Source organism: Panthera onca, chromosome A2 (assembly GCF_046562875.1).
Source record: "Panthera onca isolate mPanOnc1 chromosome A2, mPanOnc1 haplotype 2, whole genome shotgun sequence".
Taxonomy (NCBI): Eukaryota; Metazoa; Chordata; class Mammalia; order Carnivora; family Felidae; genus Panthera; species Panthera onca.
The window spans coordinates 10,944,264-10,969,556 of NC_138340.1; the positions used below are offsets into that span (position 1 = coordinate 10,944,264).

At 43.2% G+C, this 25,293-nt stretch overlaps 2 protein-coding genes across 2 annotated transcripts; both read right to left on the reverse strand.

Moving 5' to 3' along the window:
- Positions 1-15,237: 15,237 nt before the first annotated feature.
- On the reverse strand, positions 15,238-16,200 carry LOC144613893 (olfactory receptor 7A17-like). The gene has a single exon (XM_078435650.2). It carries the CDS (start codon positions 16,189-16,191, stop codon positions 15,238-15,240), a length of 954 nt encoding a protein of 317 aa, XP_078291776.2. The 5' UTR covers positions 16,192-16,200.
- An 8,082-nt stretch (positions 16,201-24,282) lies between these two features.
- LOC144614146 (olfactory receptor 7A17-like) lies at positions 24,283-25,293 on the reverse strand. The gene has a single exon (XM_078436655.2). It carries the CDS (start codon positions 25,291-25,293, stop codon positions 24,283-24,285), a length of 1,011 nt encoding a protein of 336 aa, XP_078292781.2.

Below are 25,293 nucleotides of genomic sequence, written 5' to 3' on the forward strand. Positions count from 1 at the left end.
ACTGAGGAACAAAGAAATAACATGACTAATTTTCTCAAAATGAACATTGCAAATATCGTTGAAATTCTACAATTCTTATTTTGCATTCAAAAGATCAATATCTATAGTTTTTTACAGAAATTTCCCCTCTCAGGGAAAAATCTCAGGGGAAAAATCCCTTCCCCATGCCAGCTCTAACTAGGGCTTCACATCTCCCAGTTAGCTTTTTCCCCAACTACTCATCTATTATATATTTTTAATGAGAAATTCTGAAATCTGTCATACGTTTGAGGAATAACTTTGAACACTCACTAACCTCCAGGTAAAGAGTGTAACTGTCAAGAAACAAAAGCCTGGAGGGTTCAGTGATGGAGAAAGGGGATAAGCAAAGGAGACCAGATAAAATGTCAGGAGGTGACAGGTGCTGTGAAGAAAAACAAAGCCTGTGTAATGGGAAGCGTGGATGGAGGTATGGTTCTTCCTGGTTGTTCGGGCACACAGGCACACATGTAAACAGAGCCCTCGAGGAGACAGGAGACACAAGGTCCTCTGGGGAAGAGCGTGCCCGTCGGAGGGAACTATGAGTGCGACGGCTCTGAGGAAAGACGTGGGTTTTTTAAATTAATTTTTTAAAGCATGAGGGTGGTCGACACACCAGGTCACGTTAGTTTGGGGGGCGCCACACAGTGATTCGACAAGTGTCAACATCACGCCCTGCTCACCAGGCTTGGAGCTGCCCTCTGTCACCACACAGCCTGTGACAGCATCACTGACAGTATTCCCTCCGCTGGGCCTTTCACTCCTGTGAGTCTCCCCTTCCTGAACATGGAAGGAATTCCTCAACCGGAAGCCAGTGTCTCCCACTCCCCTTCACCATGCTGCCTTTTGTTGTTTGCATATTGTGTTAAAGACCCAGGCTCAAAAGAAAGCCAGTGTGTCCAGGGGAAGGAGCGAGAGGAAGACTGATGAGAGGTGGTGGCAGGGAATGTGGAGGAATGAGGTGGCCTCCCGGACACTGATGAAACTTCCCGGCACAAGGAACCCCTCCTTCACATGGTGTTCCTGCACTTTATTAATTTCGTTTCCAAGGAATCTTTGAATAGAAATAGGCACCCTTCTTATATTCGTTGTCAGTAGTAATCTGGCACCTGTATATTAAGGGTCATGTATTGGAGGTATGGGTTCCAGGACCTCTGTCTTGAGAACTACTCATCACACACACACACACACACACACACACACACACACACACACATGCTCTATAGCCTCCTTGGACCATGTCACAACCAGACTATTCTCACCTCCAGTCACAATAATTAGGCAAACAATGATACAAGGCAAGCTGTGCAATATCAGATTGTCTTTCCTATAAGTTGCAAAAACATCCAAATTCTAGTAGATAAGTCTCAGTGAGCATGTAGATATGGGTCTCGAATTTAAGGTGATCATTTTGTGTCCAGTATTTACAGAAACAAAAATCAAATTCAAAAACTGAGAGCAAGAAAAGTGGGGAGAAAGATCTATGAGTTTAGGCGGCCCCTAGCAGCGGGATGAGAATGTGTCTTTTGTTCTGGCAACACCCCAACCCCAGGTACATCTCCTTCAAGCCCAGAATAATGAAGCAGCAAAAAGCAATTTATCTAAAAGGAAAAGTTAGGATGTCTAAGTTATCAAGACATCCCGCTAAATAACAAGCAAGGGAAAACCCCCACAATTCTCTAAGGGTAATGTACAGAGTACAACAAAAGTGGCGGATTTTAAAAGGTTATTTGCTAACAAAACCCCACCTCTTATAAATGATATAAAATGCAAAACCATCATCATCATCAGAGACTCGTGTTTTGAATTTTGGATCTACATATGTTTGCTTTTTGAACTTGGAGAACCAACCAAACTACTCTTTTTTTCATTTAAATTCTACTCAGGTAACATACAGTGCAACATATTGTTTTCAGGAGTAGAATTCAGTGATTCATCACTTACAACACCCAGTGCTCATCCCAGCAATTGCCCTCCTTAATCCCCATGACCCATCTAGCCCATCCCTCACCCACCTGCCTCCATCAACCCTCAATTTGTTCTCTATCTTTATTAGTCTCTTCTGGTTTGCTTCCCTCTCTTCTTTTCCCCCACCATCCCAACCAAACTATTGTCAATGCTAATATCCTTCCCCAAATAGTAGGGCTAGAGGTATCTATCCTGCTCAGGTGGTTGGCAGATTTAGTGAATGGGCTATAAAGAACTTAGCATAGTTCCCTCAATGGATAATGAGTGCTTCTTACTGGTGAGGAGATTTGACCGACTTTTTCTTCTCTCAAAGTCCCCATCACTCCCCACTTCTGGGGCCCCAATTCCACAGCCTTATTTCAGTTTTCTTCCTCTCTCCACCCATCACAGGCTAGCACCCCTCTAGCTAATATTCACATTTACCCCCCAGAGAGATCTCTCTATATTACAATTACGTTACTGTCCACCTTCCTGATTTAATGCTTTCATCTGACTCCCCACTGGAGAATGAACCCCAAATCCATATTTCCAACACTTGGCTTGCCTCCCCTGACTGACCCAACAGCTTTGCACTCATGCTGCCTCACCCACATCAATTCTACCAACACTGAACTTGAGTTGTAGCTTCATCTCAAGCCCCAGTCTCAAGACTCCGAGCCCCTACACACCTGCTTCCCCTCTGGTTGGAATCATCCACTGGTCTATTTGGAAGTTTTCACCTCTTCTGTCTTGAAACTCCCATCTCCTCTTTCAGACAGCAAGGAGTCGTCTCCTTCATGAATGTGTGTGAGTGTGTGTGTGTGTGACTGTGTGTGTGTGTTTTGACATTCCCACAAGAAAAAAAAAGACTTTCTTTTGTGATAATTTAGATGTGGTGTTATCACTGTAATTTTTATTTAATTCCATATATGTTTCCCTGCTAGACTGTGGGTGCCCTGGGCATGTTATACTTACTCCCACCCTTTACCCCCAGACATAGTTTGGTTGGGGACAGTAGTAATAAATGCATATTGCATGAACGAATGAGAGATTGTGCTCACAGGAGTTGTCAATGACAAGAGAGAGAACACAAACAGGGAGCTATTAGCACAGGAACAGAGAACCAAGGAGAGGAATGTTTTCCATATTCTGAGACTGGGACCATTTGTGGGGTCAGGGTGTGGTTTGCAGGAATAAACTAGAATAGAAAAACTAAGGCACAATAGATAATATCAGAGCACGTCGTACGTGGTCAGGGTGCAGACCAATCACTCGTGGTTCTCCTTGTTGAGTTACATGTGTGTACACGTGAGTGTGCAAAAACGTATTTCCTTTCTTCATATGTCTATCCCTGAGGACATTGTGTCATATACACATTTATTTCCCCCACTCTGCTTTCTTCATTTAATGTAAGATCCAAATGAGCAGGACCTCACTTCTTTCATTCATTTTTTTGCTGTTTCATAAAGGTGTGCATTTATATAGCAAAACATTTTTAGAAAATGGAACTTATAAAATACAAGGAATAGCAGAGAGAAGAAAACTTGGATAAATAGTGAATTCAAAATAAACTTATTAATTAAAATTGAGTTAAAAAGACTCTTCTGTAGGAGAAGATATAAAATATAATTTCATCACATTAACACACGTCTCAAAATCAAAATGGAATAGGCAAAAACCTCAAAAAAGAATAGGAAAACAAAAATTATGATTATAACTGACTTTAAAAATAATGCAGGGAGCAGACTATAAAATTATCATTTCATCCTATACAAACACAGGTGGGGTCTCACACACTTGTGAGAAAGATATAAGTTGAATGCAAGAGAAATTCATGTTTCCACAGGACGGCAGAAGGACGATTGCTAGTTTAGAAAATAGATCCAATCACAAAACAAAAGGTAGCAGTGAGGAAGCACAGATGGGAGGTAGGTGGCAATACATACAAAAGGCAGTTTATTACTACAAGGCACATAGAAAGCAAGGGGTGGGCAGAAAGTATGGCCGACTGGTAGATTTGACCACTCAAAGTTTATAAACTCTCACACCACCCAGAAAATATATCTGTACATACATACAAGAATTAAACAGCAAATAGTAAACTTGGCTTAAAATTTGCAAATTTTTTTTTGTTTTTTTAAGTTTTTATTTACATTCTAGTTGGTTAAAATATAGTGTAATATTGGTTTCAGGAGTAGAATTATTTGTGTGAAAAAATGCAATCAAGAGGAAGGAAGAAAATGATTCAGCAGGAGCATCAAACAAAGAAAAGAAAACTCAGACTCAATGTAAAAGGCAAAGAAATTACACTGATAATTTACGACAGGGAAAGTAAATGGCCAATAAACCCCAACATAAATTCGTCCTCCAGGTAATGAAATAAGTGCAAAATAAAACCCTCTAGCATATGCCTGTTCGAGTTTTAAATAAACTTCTTATGTGACGTAATGGAGAGAAGATTCTGTGAAATGTATGTCTCCAGAACTGCAGTTGCCAGGTCGTGGCTCCCTCCGTTGGTCTGGACCTTTCTAAAAGATACAGAATATGCTCCAAAATACCCCATCTTAAAAATATTGTTTAAATTCCCTCACTGCACCTCCTTCCATACCTAATAGTGTATTTTCATATTTCCTTTAACTGCAAAACTCTTTGGAAATGTTCAGATTATCCTGGAAGACAGTACCCGGCGTTCCCTCGTTAGTCGCACCCAACTGATCTTTTATTCCCACCACTTAACTTTCAACAATAATCCTTATATTGCTAATTTCAACAGACATTTCCTTTTTTTCGCATCTTAAATAAATTGATTATAAATGAGTGGGTTGGGCACCTGGGTGGCTCAGTCGGTTAAGCGTCCGACTTCAGCTCAGGTCATGATCTCGCAGGTGGTTAGTTCCAACCCCACATAAGGCTCTGTACTGATGGCTCAGAGCCAGGAACCTGCCTCAGATCTATGTCTCCCTCTCTTTCTGGTCCTCCCCCACTCACACTCTGCCTCTCTCTCTCTTTCTCTCAAAAGTAAATAAACATAAAAAAATAAATGGGGGAGACTGGGTGGCTCAGTAAGTTAAGCATCTGACTTTGGCTCAGGTCATGATCTCGCAGTTCGTGAATTTGAGTCCCACGTCAGGCTCTGTGCTGACAGCTCAGAGCCTGGAGTCTGCTTCAGATTCTGTGTCCCCCTCTCTCTGTGCCCCTCCCGCACTCTTACTCTGTCTCTGTCTCTCTCTCTCAAATATAAGTAAACCTTAAAAAAATGAAAGAGTTCACCGTGCCATCAAACACAATGCACTTTTGGCTCTGAGACCAGGATGGTTAGGCTGTCAGGTGACCTCAGAGGAAAGCTTTCAGATTCCATTCTCTCAGAACCTTCCCTGGAATACCTGCTGAACTCTGAGACTCACCTAGATGGGGTCTCTGAGAGGAAGGTCTCCAGGTGGAAGTCAGAATTCCTCCCTGTTTGTTGATGATGGAAAGCAAGCTCTATTCCCAGAACAGGAAGGAGTGAAGCATTGATCCCCAAAGCAGACTTAAGAATCCAAATGCAAAAACCATGTCTCCTCCGGCTTCGGATTAAACATGTTCTGGATCTGCAGCCGAGGAGATATTTACAGCTCCTTATGTTGGCTGCCTCTGACACAGCAAAATGTGTCTGAAACGTTAGACACATTTCCCATTGTTACTCCAACCCCTGAGCCCATCTCCCCATGGGAACTTATCTGGGCAGAATGGAATTTTTTCCTGTAGATTCCCTGTTCCCAAGAGATCAGATTAGAATTCAGGCATATGCAATTTTTATTACTCCTCCTCGAACTTCCCTGGCTTGTCTAACATTGAAACTTTTCACAGACCTGAGTGAAAGTTTCTTTTTCCAAATCTAGGACTCAGGAACCTGTCTTGACTATGCCCCTTGGCTCTCCGAAACATTGAGTTGTGGTGGGAACACAAATCCTGATAGTCTAGAAAATACCTATTCTTTCTTCAACAAGAAAAAGTGTGTTCCTTTGCTGTACAACCATGGGTTTAATAAACCTTGGATTTTATATTCTTTTGACAAATCATCTAGGAGTTTCATATGTTTAATACAGGTTAAAAGTTGACGTTTATAAAACATTTGGTAATTCTAGGTGTATTACGAAGCTGTAGTCATCAAGACAGTATGGTACTGACACAAAAACGGACCCATAGAACAATGGAATAGAATAGAAAACCCAGAAATGGACCCAAAACAATATGGTCAATCTTCGACAAAGAAGGAAAAAGTGTCCAATGGAAAAAAGACAGTTTCTTAAACAATGGTATTGGCAAAATGGAGAGCAACATGCCAGTGAGACTGGACCACTCTCTTACACCATACACCATTCACAGAAATGAATTCAAAATGGATGAAAGACCTACATGTGAGATAGGAAACCACGCAAATCCTAGAGGAGAACACAGGCAGCTATCTCTTTGACCTCAAATATGGCAACTTCTTGTTACCCATGTTGCCGTAGGCAAGAGAAACAAAAGCAAACATGAACTATTGGGACCTCACCAATGTAAAAAGCTTCTGCACAGTGAAGAAAACAAAAGAATTAAAAGGCTTCCTACAGAATGGGAGAAGATGTTTGTGAATGACACATCAGATAAATATTCGTGTGTGTGTGTGTGTGTGTGTGCCACATTTTCCTTATGCATTCCTCTATCGATAGACACTTAGGTTGCTTCCATATCTTGTCTGTTGTAGAGAATACTGCAATAAACATAGGGGTGCGTATATCTTTTCAATTTAGCATTTTTGTTTTCTTTGGAAACAGTAATGGACTTATTGGATCATGTTGTCGTTCTATTTCCAAGTTTTGAGGGCCCTCCATACTGCTTTCCACGGTGGCTGCATTCCCACCAGCAGTGTGTGAGGTGCCTTTTTCCCCACTTCATCACCAGCACTTGTTTGTTGTGTTTCTGATTTTAGCCCTTCTGACCTGTGTGAGGTGGTATCTCATTGTGGTTTTGATTTACATTTCCCTCATGATGAGTGATGATGAACATCTTTGCATTTGTCTGTTGGCCATCTGGATGTCTTCTTTAGAGACGTCAATTCAGAACCTCTGCCCAATTTTTAAGTGGATTGTTTGGGTTTTTTTGTTGTTTAGTTGTATGAATTCTTTGTGTATTTTAGATATGAACCCCTTATCAGATATATCATTTGCAAACATCTTCTCCCATTCAATAGATCAGGTTTGTTTTGTTTTGTTTTGTTTTGTTTTCTTGTTTCCTTTGCTGTGTAAAAGCTTTTAATTTTGATGGAATCCCAATAGTTTATTTTTACTTTTGTTTCCCTAGCCTTAGGAGACTGGTCGAGAAAAATGTTCCTATAGCTGATGTCAGAGAAATTACTGCCTGTGTTCTTTTCAGGCAGTTTCATGTCTCACATTTAGGTTTTTAATCCATTTTTGGTTTTGTGTATGGTGTAAGAAAGTGGTCCTGTTTCATTGTTTTACATGTATCTGCCCAGTTTTCCCAGCACCATTTATTGAAAAGACTGTCTTCACAGATAGCATATGGTTTCACTCTTATGTGGATCCTGAGAAACTTAACAGAAACCCATGGGGGAAGGGAAGGAAAAAAAAGAGGTTAGAGTGGAAGAGAGCCAAAGCATAAGAGACTCTTAAAAACTGAGAACAAACTGAGGGTTGATGTGGGGTGGGAGCGAGGGGAGGGTGGGTGATGGGTATTGAGGAGGGCACTTTTTGGGATGAGCACTTGGTGTTGTATGGAAACCAATTTGACAATGAACTTCATATATTGAAAAGAAAGAAAGAAAGAAAAGACTGTCTTTTCCCCTTAGTCTCACCTCTTAAATTTTTTTAAAAGATTTACATCCAAGTAACAGATTAAACCCATTTAGTCATGTTTTATTTCTGGGGTCTTTATTCTGTCCCACTGACCTATGTGTCTATTTCTGTGCCAAAAGCATACTGTCTTGATTACTACAGCTTTGGAGTATATCTTGAAACCTCGTAGGTCTGTTCTTTTTTCTCAGGATTGCTTTGGCTATGCAGGATCCTCTATAGTTCCATACAAATTTTAGTATTATTTGCTCTAGTTTTGTGAAAACTGCTGTTGGTATTTTGATAGAGATTGCAATGAATCTGTCGATTGCTTTGCTTTGGATAATATGGACATTTTCACAAGAATAATTCTTCCAATCCATGAGCATGGAATATCTTTCCATTTATTTATGTTACCTTCAGTTTCTTTCACCAGTGTATTATAGTTTTTGGAACATAGGTCTTTCACTTTTTGGCTAAGTTGATTCCTAAATATTTTATTCTATTTGGTGCAATTGTAAATGGTGTTTTTAAATGTTTTTCTTTCAGCTGCTTCGTTGTTAAGGTACAGAAACGTTGCTGATTACTGGGTATTTATTTTGTGTCTTGTACTTTACTGAATTAATGTAATACATCTAGTAATTTCATATGTACGTATGTATGTAAAATGAAGTTAGTTAACATGCACTGTAGAATTAGTTTCATGAGTAGAACCCAGTGATTCATCACTTCTATAGAACACTCAGTGCTCATTCCAATAAGTGCCCTCCTTAAATATATGCCCATCACCCATTTAGCTAACCTCCAATCCACCTCCCCTCCAGGAACCCCCAGCCTATTCTCTGTATTCAAGAGTCTCTTATGGTTTTACTCCTTCTGTTATTAACTTATTTTCCTTCACTTCCCCTATGTTCTTCTGTTTTGTTTCTTAAATTCCACATATGAGTGAAATGATATATTTGTCTTTCTCTGACTGACTTATTTCGCTTAGCATAATACACTCTAGTTCCATCCACATTCTTTCAAATGGCAAGATTTCATTCTTTTTGATCACTGAATATTATTCCATTGTATGTATATATACCACATCTTCTTTATCCATACTTCTAGGAATGTTTTGGTAGATTCTTTTGGATTTACCATTTATAGTATCATGTCATCTGCAAATAGTGACAGTTTAACTTCTTTACCAATATGGATATCCCTTATTTCTTTTTCTTGTCTGATTGCTGTGGCTAGGACCTCCAGTACTATGTTGAATAAGTGTGAGTGGACATATTTTCTTCTTCCTGACATTGGGGGAAAAGCTCTCCACTTTTCACCATTGAGTATGATGCTACCTATGGGATTTTCATAGGTGGCCTTTATTATGTGGAGATATGTTGCCTCTAACCCCACTTTACTGAGGTTTTATCATGAATGAATGTTGAATTTTGTCAAATGATTTTTCTTCATCTATTGAGATGATCATATGATTTTTATCCTTCATTTTGTTGATGTGTATAACATTGATTTTCAAAATATTGAAACACCCTTGTATCCCTGAAATAAATCCTACCTGATCATGGTGAATGATCTTTTTAATATACTGTCGTGTGTGGTTTGCTAGGATTTTCCTGAGGATTTTTGCATCTATCTTCATCAAGGATACTGGTCTATAGTTTTCTCTTTTGGGGGTGTCGTTGTCTGGTTCCAGCATCAGGGTAATGTTGGCCTGATTGATGTATTTTGAAGCTTTCCTTCCTATTCAATATTTTGGAGTAGGTTGAAGAGAATAGATACTAACTCTTTGTTAAATGCCTTGTAGATGGGGCATTTGGGTGGCTCAGTTTGTTGGGTGTCCAACTTCAGCTCAGGTCATAATCTCATGGTTCATGAGTTTGGGCCCCACATTGGGATCTGTGTATTGGGCTCTGTGTTGACATCTTGGAGCCTGGAGCCTGCTTCAGATTCTGTGTCTCTATCTCCAAAGGCAAGGGGATTAAAAGCAAAAATTAACTATCGGGAGCTCATGAAGATAAAAAGCTTCTGTGCTGCAAAGGGAACAATCAACAAAACTAAAAGGCAACTGACAGAATGGGAAAAGATACTTGCAAATGATTTATCGGACAGAGGGCTAGTATCCAAAATCTATAAAGAACTCTCCAAACTCCACACCCGAAAAACAAATAATCCAGTGAGGCCAGATCAGCGACCTTTTACCTGCAAAGTATAGAAATGGTTCCCAGAAATGCCAGTTCTTAAGCCTCCCATGGACAAATGAATTTGAGGCTCCATATTGGAATGGCAAGTTTCTGCTGTGATTTACACAAACATAAAAACGTCTGTTCAACAGACAGCGAGGCAGAGAGTGGGGTGGTGGTGAATGAAACGGATGAGGCAGAGCAATTATCTAAGAAACTTGAGAAGATCCTGATACACCGGGTGGTAAAATAAACTGCCATTGCCTTAATAGTAGTTAAAGGAATAGAATATGGAAGATCAACAAAAGTGTGAGCATCCACTCTGTGAAACTGACACAGCCACTGAATAAATACATCACTTAATCAAACAAATGAACATGGTGATCACCCCTCCTGCATTAAGTTGAATTGGCTCTCAGGCGAAGACAGGTTAATGAACTTGGCTTCCATTCTTCTGACCCTGTCAACCATGGTGCACCGGGCCATTGGGCTCACCTGGCTGGGGTGTCTGACAAGGTCTCCTTGTGACAAGTCTGAATGCCTCCCTGGACTGCAGATGGTAGGGACTAAAGCTCTGTTCTCAGCTGAGACAGCAGGATGGAGTAAAGCATGGGCCCCCAGCCATAATTAGGGCCTGGAAGAACAAGGGAGACCTTGTCCCTTCCCATCGAAGTTCGCACAGGCTGACAGGCGACCAGAGAGTATTTACAGCTCCCCGTATCCGCTCATTAGCTCATTTCCCTCTTGGTACCCCAGCCTCTGATCTCATATTCCCAAGTGGAAAACTGCTCTGGACACAAGTACTTTTTCCTAATGAATCTCTGTTCCCAAAAGACTAGGTCAGAGACCAAGTGAATGCAGTTCTTTTTTTCCTCCCCTTTTCCCTGAACTTGTCCCCTTCCTGATGTGTAAATCTTGTGGCACCTTATCTCAGCCGATACACACTTTCCAAGTCTAAGACCAAGGAACCCTCCGGGATTAGTCCTCATTGCCTTCCAAGCATTGCCTGTCCTAGGGACCCAGATGTAGCATTTCTAGTGCTGTGTGTCTGTCTGTCTCTTTGTTTGTTTTTGAGAGAGAGGGAGAGAGAGAGCATGAGTGGGGGAGAGGAAGATGGGAAAGAAGGACAGAGAGAAGCTTTTTTAATGTTTATTTATTTATTTTAAGAGAGAGAGGCAGAGAAAGAGGGAGAGAGAGAATCCCAAGCAGTCTCCATGCTCACTGCAGAAGCAATCTGGGGGCTCAGTTCCAGACCATGGGGTCATGTCCTAAGCCACAATCAAGACACGGAAGATGAACCCACTAAGCCCACGAGGCGACCCAGTGTCTACTGTTCTTATCAACAGCGCCGCTAGGAATCTACCCAAGGACACAAGAGTGCTGACACACAGGGGCACATGCACCCCAATGTTTCGAGCAGCACTTTCACCAACAGCCAAATTATGTAAAGAGCCCAAATGTCCATCAACTGATGAAAGGATCAAGAAGTCGTGGTTTATATACACAATGGAATCCTACTTGGCAATGTGGAAGAATGAAATCCTGCCATTTGCAGCAACGTGATGGAACTAGAGAGTGTTATGCTAAGTGAAAGAAGTCAGGCAGAGACAGATACCGTATGTTTTCACTCATAGGTGGATCTTGAGAAACTTAAGAGAAGAGCATGGGGGAGGGGAAGGGGAAACGAGAGTTAGAGGGAGGGAGGCAAACATAAGAGACTCTTGAGGACTGAGAACAAACCCAGGGTAGGTGGGGGGTGGGGGAGAGGGGAAAGTGGGTGATGGGCAGGGAGGAGGGCACTTGTTGGGATGAGCACTGGGTGTTGTATGGAAACCACTTTGACAATAAATTTCATATATTAAAAAAAAGAAAAAATAATAAAGCAGAGAAATGACTTCTGATAATAAAACTTGGGTGCCACAGAGATTGGCTTCAAGACACTTTTTCTGTTACTTGTTTTATAAGACATTAAAAGCTGTCATTTGGTCCCTTGTTATAAAATGCTCCTTAAATATAACAGATGTATTAAGCTCTAGTTATGTACTACAATGTGAACTTAACATCTCACAGGGAGTTTGGATTTAATCTTTATAAAATCTTATCCCTGAGATTATGAACTACATTTTATGATGTATAAATGGTGCTTGGTCGTGTCTTGTCATCTGTCCAAATTTAATATCTGAGTATATGGTGTCCCTTGAGTTTGAGTCTGTCAGGATGCTTCCAGTTCTCAAACTTGGGGTCGTGGTTCTCAGCCAGAAATGAATTTTCCCCTGGGACATCTGTCAAAGTCTGAAGGGAACCTGCCAAACACCTACAGTCCACAGGAAAGTGTGGGGGGCCGGGCCCCGGTGCCAGGCTGAGACCGGGTTGAGCAATGTTCCCTGTTGACTCAAGCCAACCCGATGTTTCCCCCTCCCATTCATGTGGGAGACCGGGCCCCGGTGCCAGGCTGAGACCGGGTCGAGCAACGTTCCCTGTTGACTCAAGCCAACCCGGTGGTTCCCCCTCCCATTCCCCCACTCTCAAGGGCATACGAAAGCCTTGTCAAGGCTGAGAAAGTTAATTCCTGAAGCCTGTGGTCTGCAGGTGTTGGCAGTAATGCTACCTCCCTTTTTCTACCCGAGTCAGATAGAAACAAACATGGGAATTGTGTTTTGCTAGCAATCTTATCAACAAGGTCTTGTTGTGACCCGTCTAGAAAATGCACAAGAAACACAGAACTAAATGTTTTGGTGGGCAGTGATTATGTGAAACCTGTTTATTCTTAGAATGGCCTGACCCATAAGAGTCTGGATATAAAAGACTGTGTACAGCAACAATAAAGCCGTCACTTGGGCCATCAGCCCAGGGGACCCTCCTGTTCCCAAACTTTCTCTTCTCTCTTTTTTCTTGCATTCCCCTACCCTCAGGACTCTGACCTTGGTGTTTGTTGTGCCGGTCGTGACAGGAAAGCACCCCCAAAATATTGTTATCCTGCCACCAATGTCTCACCATAAACCGTGAGAAACACACCTAGACCAGCATGTCTCCAACTTCACTGTGCCCGTGAATCCGCACGGATCCCACTACCAGTGCAAAATCTTAGAGATTCTGCATTTCTCCAAGCTCCTGCGTGAGCTGAAGTGCAGGTCTGAGTCTGCGGACCACTGTTTGATTAGCAAGAAGATGATCCTGTGTTAGAGATAAGAGTAGGTAGCGTGAAGGCTTCTGCACCAAATCTTGTCCTTGTGTGCCTGTAATTATGAAAGGATCGTGTATTCGCTCATTCTTCAGGCTGTGTGAAATCTGTGTTTATTGTTTTTATAAGTGACCAAAATAATACCCTGATTATTAATCAGGGTATTAGGGTATTATTAATAATACCCTTTAGAGTAAGATTAAGGCACTATCAGATATGCTCACATCCTAATCTCCAGTCCCTTTCACATGTTATTATTTTTTTTTAGACCAAAGAAGGATTTATGCAGCAGATTGAATAGGGTTACTCATCAGCCTAGAGACTCTGAAGGACATACCCATTTGTGCAGAAGAACTGGTAACCCTGACCCACATGACTGGCAGGACATGCAGTTCTTGGGTGAAGCGTCCTCTGGTCAAGCAGGTGGAAGACATTTCAGAGCAGAAAGGACGTATTACATACATGTTGCTGATACTGTGCATTCGCCATCCCGTGGGACTTGTGACATATATCAGGAAAAGGAAGCTATTTCGTGTAACAACGGAAAGAATTACATAAGCGGATCGCATTAGAAGTTTTCAAGCAGAAACAGGAAAATAATTCAGTGATAAAATGTAGAAGACACTAAGCAATCCTGCGCCTCGATGAACAAACTCCCTCAGTGGTGAACACCATCTTCCATGCTTTAATAAATAGGTGCATAGCACGAACTGTGATTTTTTAAAAAATGAGAGAAATATTTTGTGTGTCACAAAATGAGTGTTTCAAAGTTTGCCTCCTCATATTTATGGTCAGGCCGATACGAAGAACATATCAAGTCGATCTATGTATTCAAATTTGCCTTTCAAAGTACACTCCACTAGGAGATCTAGATTAGCTAATTGGGTTTTCCCAGTGACTATGGTAGTATTTCTGGACCCTGAGCTGAGTAACAGAATAAAACCAAGAGACCACTGACAAAGCATAAGGGCATGTTTAACCCAAGGGACTGAAATGACATATTTTCCCTGGGTCCGTTTTGAACACAACCATGTTGAATAAACATATCGTCAGATGTGTTCCACAATCACCAGATAAGCCCTCAGCTACACCCAGTCATGAAGTACCTCTTCAGAAAGTGCTTTATAAACTAGAGACTGCCACATGAGTGAATCAGGTTTTCCCCTTCAGCACACACATTCTATTCAGTACAATTCTCCAAGAACGTGTGAACCCAACACCAGCTACCCACCCTGGCCATGGTCCTTGAGAAAGCCAGATTCCTCTGCGGCTCTCTCTCTCTCTCTCTCTTCCTCTTGACCCTCTCTCCCCTTCTGACACCTCCCAGAATGGCTTTTGACCATCCCATGTGCCCTCCAGCGTACATGAGTAATAAACCTGGGGTTATTAGAGTTCTCTGATAGATGTTGCTGACGTGTGTCCTGCAATCACAATAAGAACCCAAGGGCTGGTGCAGCCAAGGCATAGGCTGTGGTCCGGGAAAGGTCTGTGGGAGTGTGGAAAGCACATGGGCGCAGGTGAGTCCTTGGGCATTCCTAGCCAGAGCGGGGTATCAATAGCTTGAGGCTTAAACGGAACAATGTTAGAGTCCACATCATCAGGTGGAGTCCTAAAGGAAGCGAAGGAAAAGACTGAGACTCAAGGTGGAAACTGTGCTTTTGTATTCTCCTTGACAGTAAAATGATGGAAATGGCTTACTGATCAAGTATAGCTTTATTCCGTATGAAGCATATAATTCATGATAATGATCTCAGGAAATCTAGTGGAAATTTACCCGACATGGTATAAGTCATTTGAGATGTAAATAATTTTAAGAAATCCAACTAGTCCCATGTGAGATACAGAGATTTCAGGCATTTGACCCAAGATTGGGGTAATCTTTGGGGACGTCTGAAAATAGACAAAAGAAACCGTCTGTATTTCAGTCAGAGCAGAAGCTTAATGAAGTGAGTTCCTTAAATGTAGAGAGAAGTTGATCAAACAAATGGAAATGCCAAGAAATAAACAGAAGGAGTAGATTCTACTTCCACAGTCTGATCAAAGATTGGCAGTTCTTGGCTCTGACGATTTGAATCCTTCAATCATGGGCATGCCTTCAGCCTTTGGATGATTGGTTCTTATAATACTGGATCCCAACGATTCTTTTCAGAGCCCTTTTTATGTCTCTGTTCCTCAGGCTGTAGATGAAGGGGTTCAGCATGGGCGTGACAACCGTGTACATCACCGAGGCTGTGGCACTTGAGTGGGAGCTCTGGGTAACAGCAGAGCTGAGGTACACTCCTAGGCTTGCACAATAAAATAAGGAGACAACTGACAGGTGAGATGCACAGGTAGAAAACGCTTTATACTTGCCCTGAGCTGATGAGATCCCACATATGGAGGAAACTATCTTAGAATAAGAGTAAAGGATCCCAGCAAGGGGACCTCCACCCAGCAGCATAGCTGCAAGGTGCATCACCACGTTATTAAGAAAGGTGTCAGAACAGGCAAGTTGGATCATCTGATTGAGTTCACAGAAAAAGTGGGGGATCTCTACCTCTGTACAGAAGGACAGCCCCAACACCATCAAGGTGTGTACCAAGGAATGCAGGACACATATGATCCAGGACACCAGAACCAGGAGTCCACAGAGCCGGGGGTTCATGATGACCATGTATTGCAGAGGGTGACAGATGGCCACAAACCTGTCATAGGCCATCACACTCAGGAGAAAGTCGTCCATCCCTGCAAAGGTTATGAAAAAGTTCATTTGTGTGATGCAGCCTGCATAGGTTATGACTTTGGTCTGGGTCTGGATGTTCCAGAGCATCTTCGGGACGGTGGTGGAGGTGAAGCAGAAGTCTATAAAGGACAGGTTGGCCAGGAAGAAGTACATGGGGGTGTGGAGGTGGGAGTCAGAGCTGACAGCCAAGATGATGAGCAGGTTGCCAAACACATTGATCAGGTACATGCAGAGGAAAAGCCCAAATATGAGGGGCTGCAGTTCTGGTCTCTCCGAAAATCCCAAGAGAAGAAATTTTGATAATTGTGTAATATTTCCTGGTTCCATGAGGTTGCACTGACCCTAGAAAGAGGCAAAGGACATCACTAATTTTCACATGAACAGTTTACTCACATAGTTGAAATGCTACCATTTATATTGTGCAGTCAAGAAGTTCATTTCGGTATCTTGTCCCTTTTGTCCCCAAAGGATTGTCCTTTTGAAGAGATTCTCTCCTGTTTCACCTCAGATTAGGTGTTTTGGTCTCATTCTCCACACTCCCCAGCAGAGGTCATGCATTTTACTGTTTTACTAAGAATATCTTTCCTTCATGGGAGGAATATGTGCTGATTGTGAAACATATTCCAGGCATTGTGTAGGCAATGAGCATGGGATACTGGAAAACCAAACTCAAGTATCATCCAATGATGGAGAATGAATAGAAACAAATAAAAATACTAATAAGACATTAGAGGGTGTCAAACTGCTATGAAGAGAACAAAAGTAGATATAAAGGAGAGTGTGGATACGAGTGATGTTCTGTAATTGGTGTTTGGTCAAGACCCATAACAGGTGACATTTGACAGAGACTTCAGTGAAAGGAGGGCAGGATCTGCAAGCAGTTCTGGGGAAGTGTGTGCTGGCTGAGGGAATGGCCTCTGCTAAGACCCTGAGGATCATACTACTTGGAGCTATTGGGGTCCAAAATAGGAAGCGTTGTGTGAAGAGGAGTAAACAGGAGAGAAATCAGAGATGGTGTCAGGTAATTTCAAAGAAATGGGTGGCCTCATTACCGGTTCCCTTTAGAGGGAAAGGAGTCCCTCACCCACACTATATACTGCTTATATTTTAGAATCTATCTGGAAAGCCTCCTGTACATTGACAAGAAGCCCTCCTGAATACCCTGTGCTGATTGAGTGCTGGCTTCTGTATTATTAGAGTCAACTTAGAATATATTAGCTAAGGCACCCCTGCTCTGGAAACGGATCCCCCGCCACAAGACAAGACACACACACACACATACACACACACAGAGAGAGAGAGAGAGAGAGAGAGAGAGAGGCAAGAGAGTGAAATGAAATTGAAGTGGCACAAAAGATTTCATGGTTCATATGGTCACTGAAACCTGAGGGGCCGTGAAGAAGAAAGAGCATCCTGAGGTCTGACAACATTCCAACTCTTGTTACCTCCTTGATGCCCAGCAAAAATAATAAGGAGCAAAATTAAATGTGGTCAGAAGACGAAATTAGTGGGTTGTTCAGCATGTGGATCGCCTTACAGACTGAATGCTCCAAGAGAAAAGTGTGCTAAGGGAATAAATCAACCCTTCGGCACGGGAAATATGCAAAGCACAGCAAAAGTTGGGCAGGTTATAATGAAGCAGTAGGAGACTTGGGTTTTTTTTCTGTGCCTGGTTCATATTTCTTTGACCCATTGGATGTCCTGTGATCTTAGGGAAGGTGGATAAGTCCCTTTCACTTTTCAAATGTGGCATCTTTTCTTTGTTTTTCCTGGCCTTTGCGTTGTGACCTCTTTCTTGACAAGGGTAGTGGGCACACTCTGGTCCTGTTTCCGGTTTGCACAACACCCAAAGATTTGTTCAGACCTTGCTCTACAGAATTCTGCACCCACCGTGACAGTCAGTCTAGGCTCTGAATCACCGTCTTCATAAGATTTCTGCCTGAGGCTCTTACACCACACACTTAATTCATTCTACTATGACTCTGCCATATAAGGCAAGTATCAAAGGAACAGGACCTTCTCTGACCTTGTCCACTGTGGTTTTCAGGAAGGCATGGTCAGCCAAGCACATGACCATAGAGATCTCCAGGTTCTGGGCTAGGCTGGTGGCTGTGTGGTGACCTCAAGTGAATGCACCTGGCATTGATTCTCTCTGACCCTTTCCTGCTGGACCTGCTGGGCACCCGGAATCACGTGGCTGGGAGCTCTGAGGGAGAGGTGTCCATGTGGCTGTCTGAATTCCTCCTGGATGGCTATCGGTGGCAACTAAACCCTCTCCCTGCAGAAGATGGTGGGAAGGAGGCTAGCATGAGTCATCCAGCCAAGCTTCGGACTCTAGAAGCAACAATCAGGTCCCATCGCCCCCGGTGGCACAGGGGGAGGGACTGCACAGAGGAGACATTTATAGTTTCCTTTGTCTGTTCATGAGGCATGTTTCCCTCCTGCTTGTCCAACCTGCAGCACATGATTTCCCTGGGGGACACTGGTCTGGACACAAAGATTTCCTGGAGTTTCTGTGTTCCCAATAGACCAGGTCATAACTGCGTGACCCCTGTGTTGATTACTCCTACCTTGTGAGTTCTGTCGCTCCCAAGGTTCAAATATCCCAGCACCTAATCCCAACCCTGATTTTAACATTTCCCCAAAATCGAGGACTAAGCAATCAGTCTGGATTAGATCCCTTGGATCTCCAAAATGTTGGCTTATGGTGGAGACCTGAGCCGAAATCAAGAGTTGTTCGCTTCTACGACTGAACCACCCAGGCGCCCCCAGATATTCATTTAAATATGTTGTGTATAGATATGGCCCCCATTAAGGGATTCCTTCTGCCACATTGATGTAGGGTTTTTTTTTTTTTGTCAAAAAGCTTCTTCTGTAAGTAACGACATATTTTATAATTTCACTGAGAAATTCTAGAGTATTCAAGAATATAAACTGAGTGTTGACCATGTTTCAGGCAATGAGTATAGGGTGTGGTGAAGAACGCAAATCCCTAGAATCATGGAGAAAAAATATATAAGCAAACAAGAGAATTCTATAACTTTTCAGATGGTGAGGGCTGCTGTGAAGAAAAGAAAAGCAGGAATAAAGGAGGGAGCCAATAGGGCATTCTATTTTGGTGGGTATTTAGGCAAATTCTGCAAACGAGGTGACATTGGAAAACAGAACTCATATAAGACAGAAAGGATTATGTGGGAAGTTCTACCTGGCAGAGGGAATGGCCAGTACAAAGGCCCCAAGGAAAGTATTGTTTCAGAAGTTCAAGGCAAAAAGCAAAGCCAGTGCTGCAAGGGCAATGAGCCTGATGGAGACTGATGACAGACACTGTCACACATGTGGGGAGAAAAGTGGCCTCTCTGCTACAACTGTCATCTCAAGGCACAGGGCCGTCCTTGCCCACACTACGTCTCCCTCTGTATACATCATGGTCTCAAGGCATCCCATGAGTTGCCACAGATCCCCTTCTTGGTGCCTTCTCTTGACTGAGTTCTGGCCCCTGTATTGCGTCATCTTGGGATTTCTGAGTCCTGGCCCCCCTTTTTTTTAAATATGAAATTCATTGTCAAATTGGTTTCCATACAACACGCAGTGCTCATCCCCACAGGTGTTCTCCTCAATACCCATCACCCAACCTCTCCCTCCTCCCGCCCCCATCAACCCTCAGATTGTTCTCAGTTTTTAAGAGTCTCTTCTGGTTTGGCTCCCTCCCTCTCTAACTTTTTGAGGACTGCTCACCCTTCACCAGTCACAAGACACCATGGCCTCCTGGGTTGTGTATTTCCCTGTCTTTACAGACCTCACCATCCCAGTTATGCTGGGAATGGACACAACCCAAGGAGGCCAGATCAGACATCTTTTCCTTGCAAAGTATAGAAATGGTTCCCAGAAATACCAGTACTTAAGCCTCCCATGGACAAATGAATTTGAGGCTCCATATTGGAATGGCAAGTTTCTGCTGTGATTTACACAAACATAAAACAGTCTGTTCAACAGACAGCGAGGCAGAGAGTCGGGGGGGGGGGGCAGTGAATGAAATGGATGAGTCAGAGCAATTATCTAATAAACGTGTGTGGTTCCTGAGACACTGGGAGGTAAAATAAACTGTCATTGCCTTAATAGTAAGTTAAAAGAATAGAATATGGAAGATCAATGAAAGTGTGAGCATCCCTCTGTGAAATTGACACAGCCACTGAATAAATACATCACTTAATCAAACAAACAAATGAACACAGCGATCACCCCTCCTGCACTAAGTTGAATGGGCTCTCAGGCCAAGACAGGTTAATGAACTTGGCTTCCATTCTTCTGACCCTCTCATCCACGGCACACCGGGCCGTTGGGCTCACCTGGCTGGGGCGTCTGACAAGGTCTCCTTGTGACAAGTCTGAATGCCTCCCTGGACTGCAGATAGTAGGGACTAATGCTCTGTTCTCAGCTGAGACAGCAGGACGGAATAAAGCATGGGCCCCCAGCCATAATTAGGGCCTGGAAGAACAGAGGGAGACCTTGTCCCTTCCCATCCAAGTTCACACAGGCTGACAGGAGACCAGAGAGTATTTACAGCTCCCTGTATCCGCTCATTAGCTCATTTCCCTCTTGGTACCCCAGCCTCTGATCTCATATTCCCAAGTGGAAAACTGCTCTGGACACAAGTATTTTTTCCTAATGAATCTCAGTTCCCAAAAGACTAGGTCAGAGACCAAGTGAATGCGGTTCTTTTTTTCCTCCCCTTTTCCCTGAACTTGTCCCCTTCCTGATGTGTAAATCATCTGGCACCTTATCTCAGCCGAGACACACTTTCCAAGTCTAAGACCAAGGAACCCTCCGGGATTAGTCCTCTTTGCCTTCCAAGCATTGCCTATCCTAGGGACCCAGCTGTAGCATTTCTAGTGCTGTGTGTCTGTCTCTTTGTTTGTTTTTGAGAGAGAGGGAGAGAGAGAGCATGAGTGGGGGAGAGGAAGGTGGGAGAGAAGGACAGAGAGAAGCTTTTTTAATGTTTATTTATTTATTTTAAGAGAGAGAGGCAGAGAAAGAGGGAGAGAGAGAATCCCAAGCAGTCTCCATGCTCACTGCAGAAGCAATCTGGGGGCTCAGTTCCAGACCATGGGGTCATGTCCTAAGCCACAATCAAGACATGGAAGATGAACCCACTGAGCCCATGAGGCGACCCAATGTCTACTGTTGTTCTGAACAACGCCACTAGGAATCTACCCAAGGACACGGGAGTGCTGATGCACAGGGGCACGTGCATCCCAATGTTTAGAGCAGCGCTTTCAGCAACAGCCAAATTATGTAAAGAGCCTAAATGTCCATCAACTGACAAATGGATACAGAAGTTGTGGTTTATATACACAATGGAATCCTACTTGGCAATGAGAAGGAATGAAATCCTGCCATTTGCAGCAACTTGATGGAACTAGAGAGTGTTATGCTAAGTGAAAGAAGTCAGGCAGAGACAGATACCGTATGTTTTCACTCATAGGTGGATCTTGAGAAACTTAAGAGAAGAGCATGGGGGAGGGGAAGGGGAAAAGAGAGTTACAGGGAGGGAGGCAAACCATAAGAGACTCTTGAGGACTGAGAACAAACTGAGGGTAGGTGGGGGGGGGGAGAGGGGAGAGAGGGGGATGCACATTGAAGAAGGCACTTGCTGGTATGAGCACTGGGTGTTGTATGGAAACCATTTTGACAATAAATTTCATATATTAAAAAAAAGAAAAAATAATAAAGCAGAGAAATGACTTCTTCTGATAATAAAACTTGGGTGCCACAGAGATTGGCTTCAAGACACTTTTTGTCACTTGTTTTATAAGACATTAAAAGCTGTCATTTGGTCCCTTGTTATAAAATCGTCCTTAAATATAACAGATGTATTAAGATCTAGTTATGTACTATAATGTGAGCTTAACATCTCACAGGGAGTTTGGATTTAATCTTTACAAAATCTTATCCCTGAGATTATGAACTACAATTTACGATGTATAAACGGTGCTTGATGATGTCTAGTATCTGTCCAAATTGAATATCTGAGTATGTGGTGTCCCTTGAGTTTGACTCTGTCAGGATGCTTCTGGTTCTCAAACTCTGTGGCCGTGGTTCTCAGCCAGAAGTGAATTTTCCCCTGGGACGTCTGTCAAAGTCTGAAGGGAAGCTGCCAAACACCTACAGTCCCCAGGAAAGCACCCCCAAATTCCTGTTATCCTGCCGCCAATGTCCACCATAAACGGTGAGAAACCCAGCTGGACCAGCATGTCTCCAACCTCACTGTGCCCATGAATCCACACGGATCCCACTACCAGTGCAAAATCTTAGAGATTCTGCATTTCTCCAAGCTCCTGGGTGAGCCGGAGTGCAGGTCTGAGTCTGCGGACCACTGTTTGATTAGCAAGAAGATGATCCTGTGTTAGAGATAAGTGTGGGTAGCATGAAGGCTTCTGCACCAAATCTTGTCTTTGCGTGCCTGTAATTGTGAAAGAATCGTGTATTCGCTCATTCTTCAGGCTGTGTGAAATCTGTGTTTATTGCTTTTATAAGTGACCAAAATAATACCCTGATGAACAAGCCTTTACGCTAAGGAGAATAAGGCACCATCAGATATGCCCACATCCTAATCTCCAGTTCCTTTAACATGTTATTATTTTTTTTAGAACAAAGAGGGATTTATGCAGCAGAATGAACAGGGCTGCTCGTCAGCTTGGGCGATTTGAAGGACGTGCCCATTTGTGTGGAAGAACTGGGGACACTGAACCACACCCCAGCAGGACATGCAGTTCTTGGGTGAACCGTCTTCTGGTCAAGCAGGTGGAAGAGATTTCAGAGCAGAAAGGATGTATTATATAGATGGTGCTGATACTGTGCATTCGCCATCCCATGGGATTTGTGACATATATCAGGAAAAGGAAGCTATTTCGTGTAACAATGCAAAGAATCATATGAGCAGATCACATTAGAAGTTTTCATGCAGAAACAGGAAGATAATTCAGGGATAAAACTTAGAAGACACTAAGCAATCCTGCGCCTCGATGAACAAACTCCCTCAGTGGTGAACACCATCTTCCATGCTTTAATAAATAGGTGCATAGCACGAACTGTGATTTTTTTAAAAAATGAGAGAAATATTTTGTGTGTCACGAAATGAGTGTTTCGAATGTTTGCCTCCTCATATTTACAGTCAGGCCGATACGGAGAACTTATCAGGTCGAACTGTTTATTCAAATTTGCCTTTCCAAGTACACTCCACTGGGAGATCTAGATTAGCTAATCAGGTTTTCCCAGTGACTATGGTAGGAATTCTGGACCCAGAGCTGAGTAACAGAATACAACCAAGAGACCGCTTACAAACATAAGGGCATGTTTAGCGCAAGTGACTGAAATCACTTATTATCCCCGGGTCCATTTCGAACACAACCATGTTGAATAAACATATCATCAGATGTGTTCCACAATCACCAGATAAGCCCTCGGCTACCCCCAGTCATGAAGCACCGCTTCAGGAAGCCCTTTATGAACTAGAGACTGACACATGAGTGAATCAGCTTTTCCTCTTCAGCCCACACATTCTACTCAATACAATTCTCCAAGAACGTGTGAGCCCAACACCAGCTACCCACCCTGGCCGTGGTCTTTGAGAAAGCCAGATCCCTCAACAGCTTCCTCTCTCTCTCTCTTCCTCTTGACCCTCTCTCCCCTTCTGACACCTCCCAGAATGGCTTTTGACCATCCCATGTGCCCTCCAGCATACATGAGTAATAAACCTGGGGTTATTAGAGTTCTCCGATAGATGTGGCTGACGTGTGTCCTGCAATCACAATAAGAACCCAAGGGCTGGTGCAGCCAAGGCATAGGCTGTGGTCAGGGAAAGGTCTGTGGGAGTGTGGAAAGCACATGGGCGCAGGTGAGTCCTTGGGCATTCCTAGCCAGAGCGGGGTGTTAAAAGCCTGAGGTTTAAACGGAACAATGTTAGAGTCCACATCATCAGGTGGAGTCCTAAAGGAAGCGAAGGAAAAGACTGAGACTCAAGGTGGAAACTGTGCTTTTGTATTCTCCTTGACAGTAAAATGATGGAAATGGCTTACTGATCAAGTGTAGCTTTATTCCATCTGAAGCGTATAACTCATGATAATGATCTCAGGAAATCTAGGGGAAATTTACCTGGCATGGTATAAGTCATTTGAGATGTAATTAATTTTAAGAAATCCAACTAGTCCCATGTGAGATACAGAAATTTCAGGCATTTGTGACACAAGGTTGGGGTAAACTTTGGGGACACCTGCAAATAGACAACGGAGAAACCGTCTGTATTTCAGTCACAGCAGAAGCTTAATGAAGTGAATTCCTTAAATGTAGAGAGAAGTTGATCAAACAAATGGAAATGCCAAGAAAGAAATAGAAGGAGTAGATCCTACTTTCACAGTCTGATCAAAGATTGGCAGTTCCTGGCTCTGAGGATTTGAGCCCTTCAATCATGGTCATGTCTTCAGCCTTTGGATGATTGGTTCTTATATCACTGGATCCCAAGGATTCTTTCAGAGAACTCTTTATGTCTCTGTTCCTCAGGCTGTAGATGAAGGGGTTCAGCATGGGCGTGACCACCGTGTACATCACCGAGGCTGTGGCACTTGACTGTGAGCTCTGGGTAGCAGCAGAGCTGAGGTACACACCTAGGCTTGCACAACAAAATAAGGAGACAACCGACAGGTGAGATGCACAGGTAGAAAACGCTTTATACTTGCCCTGAGCTGATGAGATCCCACATATGGAGGAAACTATCTTAGAATAAGAGTAAAGGATCCAAACAAGAAGACCACCACCCAGAAGCATAGCTGCAAGGTACATCACCACGTTATTAAGAAAGGTGTCAGAACAGGCAAGTTGGATCATCTGATTGAGTTCACAGAAAAAGTGGGGGATCTCTACCTCTGTACAGAAGGACAGCCCCAACACCATCAAGGTGTGTACCAAGGAATGCAGGACACATATGATCCAGGACACCAGAACCAGGAGTCCACAGAGCCGGGGGTTCATGATGACCGTGTATTGCAGTGTGTGACAGATGGCCACAAACCTGTCATAGGCCATGACACTCAGGAGAAAGTCATCCATCCCTGCAAAGGTTATGAAAAAGTTCATTTGTGTGATGCAGCCTGCATAGGTTATGACTTTGCTCTGAGTCTGGAGGTTCCAGAGCATCTTCGGGACGGTGGTGGAGGTGAAGCAGATGTCTACAAAGGACAGGTTGGCCAGGAAGAAGTACATGGGGGAGTGGAGGTGGGAGTCAGAGCTGACGGCCAGGAGGATGAGCAGGTTTCCAAACACAGTGATCAGGTACATGGAGAGGAAAAGCCCAAATACGAGGGGCTGCAGTTCTGGTCTCTCTGAAAATCCCAGGAGAAGAAATTTTGATATCCGTGTAATATTTCCTGGTTCCAT

Coding starts and splice junctions, on each gene's coding strand:
- LOC144613893 (XM_078435650.2), bottom strand. CDS start 16,191: ATGGAACCAGGAAATATTACACAATTATCAAAATTTCTTCTCTTGGGA.
- LOC144614146 (XM_078436655.2), bottom strand. CDS start 25,293: ATGGAACCAGGAAATATTACACGGATATCAAAATTTCTTCTCCTGGGA.